This window comes from Hemitrygon akajei, chromosome 8 (genome assembly GCF_048418815.1).
Source record: "Hemitrygon akajei chromosome 8, sHemAka1.3, whole genome shotgun sequence".
Taxonomy (NCBI): Eukaryota; Metazoa; Chordata; class Chondrichthyes; order Myliobatiformes; family Dasyatidae; genus Hemitrygon; species Hemitrygon akajei.
The window spans coordinates 78,741,351-78,756,806 of NC_133131.1; the positions used below are offsets into that span (position 1 = coordinate 78,741,351).

The window sequence follows — 15,456 nt, forward strand, 5'->3', positions numbered from 1 at the left end:
GGAATTATATGCAGAATGAAAAAGGCTAGAACCTAACTGACTTATTGACAGCATGAAAAGTTGTTTGTGAGAATAATGTGTGAACAAAGAAGTCTTTTTGCATGGAAAAGCTTATCAGTCTACCCTTATCTGTATGTGATAACAATGTATAACAGCGACTCCACGCAGTGTTCTGGGCTCACTTGGCTGCAGATTTTCTCAAGCTCAGTGAGCAGACTCTGTGTTACCAACTGAGCACGGAAGCTTGCTAATGAACAGTATGTACTTTTCTGTAAACTGTGTTCAACGGTTATTCCCTGGGTTTGAACCTAAAGGCCTCTGGTAGAGAGCCAGATGGACATCTTGACCCCTCGCCAAAATTGAGTACATAAGTGGATGGAGTAGGAAATGAACGGGACCACAAGGTAAGCTTTAACCTTGGTTAACCTCTGAAGACTCTGTGTTTTCCCTCATTTTTTTTGCGGGGAAAATTCACTGACGGGACCTAATCACCCAAAGGGAATAGTAAAGGCGGGCGGTTCAAGACCCCCGGAATACAAAGTTTGGGGGGGGGGGAGTTGTCCGTTACAGAAAATAATAGACAAATATTCAGACAAAGAAAAGAAACAGACAAATGTTCCAATTGTCTAAACATTTGGGAAAAGACAATTGGTCTGCAGGAGGGACATTTGATTTAAATTTAATAAGGAAAGGGAAGGCAGGGAACGAGTATGGTTGCCTGATTGGCCTATGGCGACAAGAGGCAGAAATAAAAGAAGAAAGACATAATTTTTTGGACCGATAACGCTAAGCGAAAAGGGATAGACGAAGAGGTAGTCCTAGGAGTTGGCAAGAGTTGAGAGCGATTTGTGAAGAATGTGATAACGGACAGAAACACAAAGGAAATGGGGAAAAATTGTATCAGAGACAAAACATACTGGCCACGGAAGAACAAATAAAGGGAAAAGTGAAACGGAAAACAAAAATAATTCTGGGGTACCCCGCCTCTATCCAGACATACCAACCAATTTCCCAAATGATACTGATGATGATTCGTTGTCGTTGTCACATCTGGAATTTCCATTTGGCGGACGATTTCCCTCCACTCCGCTCTGACATGTTGGGAAATCGTACTCGGCAGGTTACAGCAGTGGTTTGCCATTGCCTTCTGCCGGGCGAGTTTAAAGAAATCACCACCTCTTGCGGTGGATGATCAGAACGTCTAAGTGTCTTATCGTGCTCTTAGCGCTCCAGCAACGCCTGCTGGCCTGCCTTCTTGACCATTGGACCATTAATCGGTCTCCTCCGCTCAATCTGCCAGGGCCAGACGTCACACACTAGGACAGACAGATCCCCTACCTCACCGAGGGTCAAAGACCCCTCAGCTACCCTCACCTGGTTTGGCCCGTCTGCCGACACGGTTTACTGGGGTGTGGCTACTGAGCGTGTTACAGCTACTTGGAGCCACTGGTGAGAGCTGAGCACCAGGTGGGGACCAAAGGTGGATAAGCTGCCCTAAAAAAGGGCACGGCAGACCTCCCCACAGGAGGTGCTACCCCTCCCTAGACACCCCATGATGATTAGGAATGGGTAAGGTGATGTAATAATCCCGCTATACTATCAACAGCTGAGTCGGCGTCAGTTTTACCACGGTCAGGTTCCCCACCCCTATATGGTTCTCACCCTGGTGACTCAGCCACCAAATTGACAGTCATTGCATCGCCAGACTGATGTAGTTCCTCCAGAACGGTTGGGAAGCCCAATACTGTACCCATATCTGTCCGCACACGCAGTCAATCTGGACCCCTGAATAGGGCCCATTGGTTTTACTGGGATCGATACAGACTCATTATCATTTGCCCATGAGGACCGTTGCTAACCCACAAGCCGGAGTGGCAGGACTATGCAAATCTATAAACCCTGGACCCCTTCCGAACTCTGTGGTATACTGAGCCCTGCCCTGACAAAAAGGTCGACCCCCAAGGGTTTTGTAATTAGTAAAGAACTGTCCTGACTATTTATTACGCTAACTCCTGAGATTTGTTCCCTCTGGCCCTTACTCCGACTGATCAGACACGATTCACCACATGGCAACTACGACCAGTTAATCGAGACTGGGCAAACCAAACCACGGTTGATTGAAAATATATTGGATGCCTTGTCCCACGCTCTGGCTCCCTCCATATATGTAACTAAGGTCTTAGAGTGTAAACCTAGAAAAGGTGAGACCCCTAATGATTTCCTAGAACGCCTTAATGCCGTTTATTCTGCACAATCGGGAGATCCGCTCTATGCCACAGGGAACCAGTACCCACAGTACTGTGCTCTCCTCTTCCAAGCCCCGCCCAGTACGGTGGCTGAACAGGTTGAAGTCAACAATATGAACTGGTCGGAATCCATTCAAGCTTCAAAAACCCATTATAAATTAGTAGTTCACAAAGACAAAGTATTTCTAGGAAAGCTGTAAATCAGATAAAGATGTACATTATTTATCATTGTAGCTGTATTAACAATCTGTGGCCTTGTCAGAAAGAAGTGTCAATCTTTCAAAGCAAACCACAGAGGGAAAATCGTTCATTTAAATTTTCAGTGGGTGGCTAGAGCAATCTTCCATATTTTAATATATCTTTTCTTTCCCTGTGAGGGAAGGTTGATTTTTTTATTTTATCCAAGTCTGAACAAATATAAGGACACTACATAGATTTCTATGTTCTATGTTCTACATTATGCTTTAAAAAAAAGTCTAGTGTGTTAGTTTGTCAGAAAAAAAGATTGATTTGTTTTTAAAAGGTTTTGTTGTCAAGTGTGGCACCAATGTAGTACAGCTCTTAATAGACCAGAAGGTACCAGATTCAGCCCTTGACCTGTGCCAATTAACCCCCTTTGGTAACACACTACACACTGACTCAGACATGTAAATTCCTGGGCCTTGTCAACTTCTCCTACAGAACCCCCTTTTCCATCTTTTCCCCTGTTCTGCTATGAACCCAGCCACGTTTTCAGAATGCCCACCTGAGCATCTGGATTCTCTGCCCCATGATTGTGCAGCAATAAATCACCAGCTGACAGAAGTCCGACCTGACATGACTGACGTCTCCCTCGCTAACCCGGACTTAGTCTTCTCGGTTGATGGGAGCTCCTTTATTGACAACCAAGGCCAGCACCATGCAGGCTATGCAGTTGTTTCCAACATACAAACCGTGGAGTCCACTTCCTTTCTTTGTCCTCACCCAGCGCAGCAAGCTGAACTCTTTGCACTCACTAGAGCATGCATCCTAGCCACTGGGAAATCGGCCAATATTTTTACAGTCTCCACATATGCCTTTAGAGTTGCTCATGACTTCGGGCAACTTTGGAAAGCTAGGGGCTATATCACCTCCTCTGGTACACAAATCACAAATAAAATTTACATCAACAACCTCATGTCCACCATCTGTCTTCCTTCACAATTGGCCATTATTAAATGCTCTGCACATGCTAAAGGTACTACTGAAATTGACTGTGGAAACAACAGAGCTGACTGGGCTGTGAAACAAGCTGCCCTTACTGGAGCACTGAATGTTGCCCAAATGATGAATCGCCAGGGAAAAACTGAATCTCCTGTATCCAAATCAACCGGTATGCCTGGAATTGAGGATGTGCGTGTTTTACAGAGGGACACCTCTGAAAAAGAGAAAGCCACCTGGGAATCGGCTGGATGTTTTAACTCTTAGACCAAGGATCTTTGGCTTACTCCTCCCGTCAGGTCTGCATACCTGAACCGGGCTATACTGTAGATTTTGTACATATGAATACTCACCTTGGCAAAGAGGGAATGGTAAGGCAATATTTGGAATCATGGTGCCCGGACCTGGAGAAAGTAGCAGAGAATGTTGCCAGACGATGTCTGATATGCCAAGAACATAATCCAGGAAAAGCCACCCCACGCCCAAAGGGATATACCACATTGCTAAGGTACCCTTTCTGCCAACTACAACCCAATTTTATCAAATTACCACACATGCACTGTTATAAGTATTGTCTTGTAATTCTTGATGTTTTTAGTAAATGGATTGAAGCATATCCCAGCATTGGTAACAAAGTCGATACTGTGTTTGTGAATTTTGTTGAAGTAAATCATTCCCAGATTTGGGATACTGAAGCAAGTTGTATCTGACAACAGCTCTCATTTTGTGGGCGAGTTTAATACCCAACTCTGCCAGGCTCTGGGGATTAAACAGCCACTCCATTGCCCTGCACACCTCAGGCCACCGGCTTGATTAAAAGGGCTAATGGGACACTGAAAAGCAAATTGGCTAAATTAGGACAAGAAACCAGTCAAGATTGGTTCAAAGTGCTACCGATCGATAATCCTGTTCCAGACGAGAACTCATTATCAGACCAAACATGGTCTGTCAGCTGCCAAAATAGTATATGGTAGACCGTTAAGGAACACCCTGGAAGGCTGCCTTGCCAACCCCAAAATTATCTGAGATGGATCTGAATCAAATGTCGAATGAAATTATGAGGTATATCCTGGCACTAACCAAGTCTCTCCAGGTGTTGCAGTCACAGGTGAAGGAGGCCCACTGAGAAGGAGAGGAACTGGAAAGTGAACATCGAGTTCACCCAGGAGACTGTGTTCTCGTAAAGAACTATCTTAGAAAGAAGCTTAAGCCTCACTGGAAAGGACCCTACCAAGTGTTACTGACAGCAGTCAAACTACAAGGACTTCTGAAATGGACACATCAAACGTGTGCATTCATGATTAAGCTATTACTGTCTATACTTGTAATCTTAAGCACTTGTATTGTAGTAACCAAGCCAAACACCTTCCTGTTGCTTTGCTATAGTTATGCTGGGAAAACTAACTCATCTGCCTGCTCAGTGTGTGCAGCGATTCCTCCGCGTGGGAAGATAGAGGTTCCCCTAATAGCCATTCTGCTGACCAGCAGTGATAACAGTGAGTCTTTGCCTTTTCTAATGACACTCAGACAAGTGAAGTACAAATGCCCTGACTTTGATAGCCCTAGTTGTCATGGAATGACAAAAGGAGGGAATGAGGAATTATATGCAGAATTAAAAAAGTTAGGACCTAACTGACTTCTTGTGAGCTTGACAACTTGTTCTGTGAGAATAATGAGTGAACAAAGAAGTCTTTTTGCATGGGAAAGCTTATCGGTCTACCCTTATCTGTATGTGATAACAATATACATTTGTATAACAGCGGCTCCATGCAGTGTTCTGGGCTCACTTGGCTGCAGATTTTCTCAAGCTCGGTGAGCAGAGACTCTGTGTTGCTAACTGAGCACACAAGCTTGCTAATAAACAGTATGTACTTTTAAGTAAGCTGTGTTTGACTGTTATTCCCTGAGTCTGAACCTAAAGGCCTCTGATAGAGAGGCAGATTGACATTACCACCCCGGCAATGTATTCGAGTCATCCACCAATCTCCTATGGAACTTGCCCCCTCTCACCCTGAATGCATGAAATCTATTATTAGACATCTCAGTCCCTGGGAAAAAGATACCAGCTTTGTATTCTAACTATGCCTCTCATAATTGTGTTGACTTCCATTAAGCCTCATGTCAGCCTCCACTGCTCTTGAAAATACAACCCTAGTTTATCCAACCTCTCCCTATAACACAGACAACATCTTGATAAACCTCCACAAACTTCCTTTATTAGGGTGAGCAGAAATGTACTGTACTCCAATTTTGCAGCCTAACCAGAGTTTTATAAAGCTACAATGTGATGTCCTGACCCGTGACTAATAAAGCAAATCATGCCGTAGACCTCCTTTTCCTCCCTATTGATTTGTGCTGCCTCTTTCACGCAATTATTAGATCACTCTGTACATCCTGCACTTTCCCTTTATATTTGATCTCCCAAAGTGCAACACCTCACACTTAACCTGGATTAAACTGCAAATTCTCTATCAATATTTGCATTGGATCTATATCCTGCTGTATCCTTTAGATAGCTTCTACACCATCCACGACACCACCAATCTTTGTGTCATTGCAAATGCGCTAAACCACCCATCCAAGTCATAGTACTCTGAACTTTTCCTATTCATTTACTTGTCTAAATGCATTTTAAATGTTGTAGTACCTGTCTCTACAATTCTTCTGGCATCTGGTTCCATATCTCCACCAGCCTCTGAGGTGTGAATAATTTGAAATGACTCCTTTCACTGCTTGTTGATCTCCAGCAGAGGTGGACTGGACAGGACAGTGATCATGGTGTATCAGTAAGCATGATGTGATAGTTATTGTGAGCGGTGTTGTTGGGTTTGAGGGAGGGGAAATTGGGTATGGTGAAACAAAGATCTGACTACAGAACCTGCAAAAGCTCAGATAATCATCGGTCAATAAGCAGTTTTGACCAAGTGATTGAAGTGGTATTATTAAAGAAAATGGTGAAATAAAGATCTGACCTAAGAAAACAAAGGAGCAATGGAGACAGGCTAACCCCTATTGATGCAATGGATCTGGGGTTGAGAGGGTTAACAGCTTTAAGTTCTTGGGCATGCACATTACCGAGGATTTCATGTGCTCTGTACATACCAGCTGTGCAGTGAATTGAACACAGAAGCGCCTCTTTCACCTCAGATGGTTGAAGAAGTTTGGCATTAGTCCCCAAATCCTAAGGACTTTCTACAAGGGCACAATTGACAGCATCCTGACTGGCTGCATCACTGACTGGTATGGGAACTGTACTTCCCTAAATCTCAGGACTCTGCAGAGTGGTGTGGACAGCCCAGTGCATCTGTAGATGTGAACTTCCCAGTATTTAGGACACTTACAAAAACAGGTGCATAAAAAGGGCCCAAAGGATCACTGGGGTCCTGAGTCACCCCAACCATAAACTGTTCCAGCTACTACCATCTGGGAAGTTCTACCACAGCATAAAAGCCAGGACCAACAGGCTCCGGGGCAGCTTCTTCCACCAGGCCATCAGACTGATTAATTCACGCTGACACAATTGTATTCTGTGCTTTATTGACTGTCCTGTTGTACATACTATTTATTATATATTACTATAAATTGCACATTTGGATGGAGAAGTAACAAACATTTCTACTCTTCATGTATGTTAAGGATGTAAGAGATAAAGTCTGTTCAATTCAAGAACCTGCAACAGTGCAGATATTCATCAGTCAGTAAGTGTTGACCAAGTGGTACAGTGGATTGAAGTGGTTCAGTTCTATTCCCTCTGGATTAAGTGTGACAAAGTCCTGAATATCATCATAAATTACTGCGTAATATTTAATCGAGTTTGATCATCCAATTAAGTTACATTGATAACTGGAGCAACACACACAAAATGCTGTGGGAACTCAGCAGACCAGGTAACATCCTCAAAGGGAAAAGAACAGTTGATGTTTAGGGCTGTGACACTTCACTAGGACTAGAATTGAAGGGGGCAGTTCAAGAGAATCTGCATCTGTAGAATCTCTACTGATAATTGAAGGTTAATAACCATTATTTGAAATTTGCTCTTGATTTTCACAAAACTTAAGCTTGGTTGATAGAAGCACCCCAGGTACAACCAGAGCACCAATATTTTACATGTCTTTTGGTGGGGGCCATGAGGAACCAGAAAGATTTGTTATTGTTTTAAATCAATCTGGCTAAACTATTTAACCTTGTGGGTCTTGAGTCTGGTTAAGGCCATGGATCACTTCGGTCGCTGACAAACATTTTAATGATCTGAGCACTGACTTGTATTTTAACCTGAAAATTAGGATGCTGGGCATTTGAGTTACTGTGTGGTGGTCTCTCTCTCTCTCTCTCTCTCTCTCTCTCTCTCTCTCTCTCTCTCTCTCTCTCTCTCTCTCTCTCTCTCTCTCTCTCTCTCTCTCTCTCCTCTCTCCTCTCTCCTCTCTCCTCTCTCCTCTCTCCTCTCTCCTCTCTCCTCTCTCCTCTCTCCTCTCTCCTCTCTCCTCTCTCTCTCCTTTCTCTCTCTCTCCTCTCTCTCCCCCCCCTCTCTAACTTCAGGATACTGCCACGTCCACCTTCTGTCTGGAAACAGTCACCTCCTGCCCTCTGCCTTGCTCTTCGTCCACATCATGAAGAAGTGAATCCTTGCCACCATCATCTCCTTTGCAGGGACCTCTGTCTCACCAAGAGCTGGAACAGAGAGCTCCCTTGACCAGATGGAGATGGACAGAGGGACAGTGGGGAATGGGTTGGGGTAGATAGAAAGAAAGAGGAGAATAGGGAAGAGTAAAAGAGTGCGAGATGAGAGGGAAGGGGAGGGGGGACATTGTATGTTTGTTTCTGTGGGGCTGGAGAGAAGGAAGTTTTCAATGTTGCTGCTTGTCTTGGTCAAATGTACTTCCTGGCCTCTTCATTGTCCACATATATTGATGTTTAAAACTAATCTGAGGTCAGAGAAGAGATTACTCACCAAGTCAGGAGCTGATCGATTACAGGCATGGTGACAGACTCTCTACATGTTCACTAAAAATAATTTTACCACACTCAGTACTTGTCCTCAACTTTTCTGGGAGACAGAATTAGGGAGATTGAAATGGAGAAAGGTTTATTCTGGATTGTGTAGAGCACTGGTGTACATCACAGCTTGAGGACTGTGCACTGTTCCACTCAGCACCTGACAAGGAAGAAGTGACTGCACTGAAGAATTCCATTAGACATAGGAGAAAAATAGGCCATTCGGTCCATCAGATCTGCTCCCTGACTAATCAAGAACCTATCAACCTCTGTCTTAAATACACCCGATGACTTGGCCTCCATAGCTGCCTATGGCAATGGATTCCACAGATTCACCATCCTCTAGCTAAAGATTTTTCTCTTTAACTCTGTTCTAAATGGCCTTCCCTCTATTCCGAAGATATACCCACTGGTCATAAACCCCCACAATAGGAAAGATCTTCTCCACATCCACTATGAGATCCTCACTCATTCTTCCAAATCCCAGCAAGTAAAGGCCCAGAGCCATCAATCACTCCTCGTATGACTACCCTTTCATTCCCAGAATTATTAATATGAACCTCCAATGAAGTCTTTCCTATGTGAGCACACATTTCAAAATGAGGCACAAAACTCTAAGTGAAGCCTCACCACTGCTTTATAAAGCCTCAGCATTACATCCTTGCTTTCATATTTTAGTCCTCTCGAAATGAATACCAACATTGCATTCACCTTTCTCCCCACTGACACAACTTGCAAATAAACCTTTATGCAGTGCTGCATGAGGCCTCCCATGTCCCATTGCACCTTGGACATGTAAGTTTTCTCCCCATTAGAAAATAGTGTTTGCTTTGATTCCTTCTGCCAAAGTGCATGATCACACACTCTTGACACTGTATTTCATTTGCCACTTCTTTGCCCATACTCCAAATCTGTCCAAGTCCTTCTGCAGCCTCCTTGTGTTATGACATGTATCCAACCACGCCAGCTCCCAGGGTTATAAGCTTTAGCTCTCTGGTCCCTTTAAATATGCAGGCCGGACCCGCCAATTGGGGCCATATTTTGGTGCCAGGATTTTAATTTTAAAGAGCCCCTGAACTGAGGTTCGATGCTCAATTGTCCGCTCAACATTGGATTCTCGTCTCACATCTAGTTTTGAACCCTGTCTTTGTTTCAGTCTCGTAACGTGGTTCATAGGATTCCACACTGGAAATGTGGCTGCAGGTGGGATACAAGTGTGTTTAAGGTAACAGGGTTTTAAACTCACAATACTGACTATGTTGCTGGCAAACATGCAGTCTCTGGTGAATAAAATCAATGATTTCAGGGCCAGGTTGCTGAATCAGAGGGACATGAGGTGTCCTTTGGTTCATGGAATCCTGGTTAAACCCCTTCGTACCAGATGCAGCGATTCAGATCAATAGGTTTACTATATGCCTTCAGAAAAGATCTAAAGAATCTCTCAAAAGCAGAGTTGGAGGAGTATGCCTCATGATCAACTCTTCTTGGTGCACAAGTATATCAGTGCTGTCCCAATTTTGTTCAGCAGACCTGGAATATCTAACAGTCCATTTTACCTACCACAGGAGAGTTCAGGGATCATTTTGGTAGCAGTATACGTTCCACCTCAGGCAAACATCAATCAGGCTTTAGATGATCTGAGCAATCAGCACAACAGCGCACCCTAACACATTGTTTTGGAAGAGTTAGCTAGGCTAGTCTGAAAAAAAATCACTGAGCAATTACCATCAATAGCTCACTTGCAATACCAGAGGAAACAACATACTGGACTGCTGTTACACCACCATCAAGAATGCCTACCATGCTATTCCACACCCTCACCTCAGGAAGACTGATCACCTGGCTGTACTTCTACACCCTGAGTATAGGCAGAGACTGAAGACTGTAGCACCAGTCGTGAGGACCAAGAAGGTATGGACAAGGGAAGCACAGGAGTGCCTACAGGACTACTTTGAATCGGTAGACTGGACTGTATTCAGGGATTCATCTTCGAATCTGGATGAGTATGCTGCAGTTGTTACTGACTTCATTAAAACCTGTGTGGATGAGTGTGTGCCTACAAAGACTTACTGTACGTTCCCAAATCACAAGCCGTGGATGAACCAGGAGGTACGTCGTCTACTGGAAGCTAGATCTGTGGCATTCAATTCTGGCGACCCAGGACTGTACCAGAAAACCAGGTATGATTTGCAGGGGGCTATTTCAAGGGCAAAGAGACAATTTCGAACGAGGTTGGAGGCGACATCGGATGCACGGCAATTCAGGCAGGGTCTGCAAGACATTACTTTCCACAAAGTGAAACCCAATAGCATGAATGGCAACAATGCTTCACTACCAGATGAAATCAATGCCTTCTATGCACGCTTTGAAAGGGAGAACAGAACTACAGCTGTGAAGATCCCTGCTGCACCTGATGATCCTGTGATCTCTGTCTCAGAGGCCGATGTCAGTTTGTCTTTAAAGAGGGTGAACCCTCGCAAGACGGAAGGTCCCGATGGCGTACCTGGTAATGCTCTATAAACCTGTGCCAACCAATTGGTGGGAGTATTCAAGGGCATTTTCAACCTCTCACAACTACGGGCAGAAACTCCCACTTTCTTTAAAAAGGCAACAATTATACCAGTGCCTAAGAAAAATAATGTGAGCTGCCTTAATGACTATCGCCCGGTAGCATTCACATCTACAGTGATGAAATGCTTTTAGAAGTTAGTTACGACTAGACTGAACTCCTGCCTCAGCAAGGACCTGAGCCCATTGCAATTTGCCTATCGCAATAATAGATCAATGGCTGATGCAGTCTCAATGGTTCTTCACATGGCCTTAGACCATCTGGACAACACAAGCACCTATGTCAGGATGCTGTTCATCAGCTATAGCTCAGCATTTAATGCCATCATTCCCACAAGCCTGACTGAGCAGTTACAGATCCTGGGCCTCTGTACCTCCCTCTGGAATTGGATCCTCAACATCCTAACCAGAAGACCACAACCTGTGCGGATTGGTGATAACATCTCCTCACTGATGATCAACACTGCTGCACCTCGGGTGTGTGCTTAGCACACTGCTCTGCTCTCTCTATACCCATGACTGTGTGGCTAGGTATAGCTCAAATACCATTCTATAAATCTGCTGATGATACAACCATTATTGGTAGAATCTCAGATGGAGACGCAAGGGCAAGGAGTGAGATATGCCAACTAGTGGAGTGGTGTCACAGCAACAACCTTATTCTCAACGTTATTAAGACAGAAGAGCTGATTGTGGACTTCAGAAAGGATAAGTTGAAGGAACACATAGAGGGATCCATAGAAGTGGAGAGAGTGAGCAGTTTCAAGTTCCTCAGTGTCAAGATCTCTGAGGACATAACCTGTTCCCAACATATTGATGCAGTTATAAAGAAGGCAAGACAGTGACTGGCACCGAAAGAAGCTACAGAGGGTTGTAAATCTAGTCAGCTCCATCTTGGGTACTAGCTTACAAAGTACCCAGGACATCTTCAGGGAGCGGAGTCTCAGAAAGGCAGCATCCATTATTAAGTACCTCCAGTACCCAGAGCATGCCCTTTTCTCACTGTTACCATCAGGTAGGAGATACAGAAGCCTGAAGGCACACACTCAACAATTCAGGAATAGGTTCTGCCCCTCTGCCATTCGATTCCTAAATGGACATTGAACCCGTGAACACTACTTCAGTTTTTAAAATATATATTATTTTGTTTTTTGCATGATTTTTAATCTATTCGATATACATATATTGTAATTTATTAATTATTATTATTACTATTATTGTTATTTTATTTGTTTTTCTTCTATATTATGTATTGCATTGAACTGCTGCTGCTAAGTTAACAAATTTCATGACACATACCAGTGATACTAAACCTGATACTGAGATCACAGGCCTCAATTGGCATCATGTTTTGGAAGGCATTCTGTACACTGATTAGGGCAACTGCAAACCTTTCCGCTGGGTTTCACCTGCAGGCTAATGGCCAGATGAAGCAATTAACCAGGATATGGAATGAACCCTAAGGTGCCTGGCCTGAGAAAAACCAAATTACTGGTGCAACAATTTGATGGGGACAGAGATCACCCAGAACACTTGACAGTGTTTTGTGCATGAGATGTCTCTGTTCGAATTCCAGCTTGGGTATTCTCCCGCACTCTTTCCAAAGCAGGATGCTGAGGTTGGGGTTCCTGCAGCTGAAGATCTCGTCCGACACTGCAAGAAGAAATGGACCAATGCAAGGGAGGTTTTGTTTGCATCTACCCAGAAGGCAGAAATAAAGGTTAAGAGAAAACAAGGACCAGCTTTGCAGCCTGGGCAAAAGGTCTGTCTGTCTACTCAGGATTGCCTCTCTGGGTGGAGTCTAGGAAATTGGCGTCCAAGTTATTGGACCCTTCAATGTTCTCAAGAAAGTAAACCCAGTGACTTACTCATTGCAGCTCCCCAAGACTCACAAGATCAATTGCACCTTCCACATTTCCCAATTAAAACCTGTAAACACCAGTCCTTTAGTCTCACAACCATTCGACCCACCATCACCCAGGTTTGTCGATGGGGAACAGGTCTTCACTTTAAAGAGAATTCTTGATTTATGAACTGCTCGGGGAGTTGGCAGTTTCTAGTGGATGGGGAGGGATTTGGACCCAAGCAATAGTGCTGGGTTCCTGAAAGAGACATCTTGGATCCGGCTCTCATCCATGTCTACCATCATCGTCTCCTTGATCAGCCAGGATCATCACCAGTTAGCCATAGGGTAGGGGGTCCTGTTGTGACACACCCAACCATGCTCACTTCTGGAGTGTAGACACTCTAACTCTCTGGAATATGGAGAGTTGGCACCGGAACAATGTCTGTGCCAACCATGATGCCAAATTAAATTAATTCCATCTGTCTATACGTGGTCTATATCTCTCCATTCTCTGCATGTCCGTGTGTCTAATCTGGACACACTGACAATTCCGTTCCCACCAACTGATTCTATTCAACATGATAAGTTCCTCCAGCAGGTTGTTGCTCCTGGTGGGAAAAAGACTGAACAACAGATAAGTTTTACAAAATAATCAATTAAACTGTCAGCCTGTCTGAGATTGAGAGATTCTGGTGGTGACATAAGTCGCCCTGTCACCATTTCAAATGGACTCAATTTTGTTTTCTTCCCTGGGGTTCTGGGGCTGCTCTGATGCCACATAAAACCAAAGGGGCAGCTGGGAGCTGTTGACCATGGTACACCTTCTTTCCTTGTGATAACCAGTCAGCCGTTGTTTGATGATAAAAGCAAAGAGACAGTAACATGGCCATCCTCATCTGGGAATATAGGCCTTAATTAGAGTTTTGGCAGTAGCTTATCTTGTTGGCATGGCTTCCACCCACCTTGAAAATTTGTCCACTGTTACTAATATATCTGAATATACTTGGCAATTTAGTAAAGTAGTCCATTTGTAACTTCTCCATTGATCAAGGGTTCATCTTCCGGCATGCCACACATCTCTCAAACTGTTTGCCAAGCAGACATCCTGAACTTTGGATTCCACCACCATTGGGAGAACCTGTCGACCATCTTTTTGCACACCAATGTGTCCTGAGGAGTGTATCTGCTGTGTCGGGTAAGGAATCAGCTTGGCTGGGGCCACCAGTCTATGACTAGTGTCATCTCTCCATACTCTGTCATTTAAAAACCCACCATTTTCCATACAGTACCACTTCCCTTCATTTTAGTTCTGATCTTCCATTAGTTGAATACCTTGCATGTTGGTTTGTTGTGCAGCTCTTAACTTGGTTTCCATGGTTTCGATTATTGGGATTTCTTTCACTTCTCTGATTTTCATTATTCCTTCTTTCACTGCCCATTTTCCAGGTTCATCTGCCAATGTTGTCCATTGTGGTTATTTTCAAGTGACCTTTCTTTTTTAATGCAACAGCTCCTGATGGTAGCTGCATGACTTCCATAAGCTATCATGTCAGTTCGACATTCTCAGTTGGAGTTCCCATGACTGTAAGAAATCCTTGTTTTCCCCAAAATCATGAACAACTCTGAAAGCACATTGGGTATTCATGTAGTTGTTAGCTGATCTTCCTTCAACGAGCTTACAGGCTTCAATTCAAGCATTAAGTCTGCCTTTCTGCAGGGGTACCCACAGCCGTGTTTCCTAAGGCCATCACTTCATTTTTTGTGACAGCAGCTCAACCAGCTTTTCAAATTCCTCTCTCAGTGGTTGAGGAGCCATTGGTGTACAGAATCAGATCTTGGTTCAATAAAGACACTTCTTTATTATAATTTGCATCTTCTTGGCATCTTACTGTTCTTGCACAGTCACAATCATCATAATCTTCCATATCCACTGACGACAGTGCAGCTGGATTTGTTGAACTTGGACCATGAGACATAGGAACAGAATGAGGCATTTGGTCCATTCATTCTGGTAAGCCATTCAATCATGGCTGATCCTTTTTTTTACCCTCCTCTGCCCCACTCTCTGCTATGGCCAAACAAGAACCTATCAGTGTCTGTCCAAACAGCTCCACCTGGTCTCCACAGCTGCCTGCGGTAACAAATTCTACAAATTCACCACTGACTGGCTAAATAAATTTCACTGCATCTCTGTTGTAAACAGACACTTTTCTATCCTGAGGCTGTGCCCTTTTATTCTAGACTGCCGCACCATGGGAAACACCCTTTCCACATCTACTCTGTCTGGGTCTTTCAACATTCAAAAGGTTTCCCCCTTTATCCTTCTGAATTCCAGCAAGTACAGCCCCAGAGCTATCAAAAGTTCCTCATATGATAACCCTTTCATTCCCGGAATCATCCTCTTGAACGTCCTTTGAACCCTCTCCAATGCCAGCACATTATTTTTAGATGGGAAGCCCAAAACTGTTCACAATACTCAAGGTGAGGCCTCACCAGAGCCTTATAAAGCCTCAGCATCGCATCCTTGCTCTTGTATTCTAGAGCTCTCGTAATGAATGCTAGCATTGCATTTGCCTTCCTCACCCCCAACCCAACCTGCAAGTTAACCTTTAGGGCGTTCTGCAC

At 44.0% G+C, this 15,456-nt stretch overlaps 1 protein-coding gene across 1 annotated transcript in view; it reads left to right on the plus strand.

The window, feature by feature from the left end:
• The first annotated feature begins 234 nt into the window (after nucleotides 1-234).
• LOC140732011 (cell adhesion molecule CEACAM1-like) overlaps nucleotides 235-15,456 on the plus strand; it is a 127,278-nt gene continuing 112,056 nt past the window's right edge. The window contains exons 1-2 of the mRNA XM_073054078.1: nucleotides 235-404; nucleotides 13,883-14,026. Of these exons, the coding sequence (XP_072910179.1) occupies nucleotides 13,995-14,026 (32 nt within the window). The 5' untranslated portion in view covers nucleotides 235-404; nucleotides 13,883-13,994. The remainder of the gene's footprint in view (nucleotides 405-13,882; nucleotides 14,027-15,456) is intronic.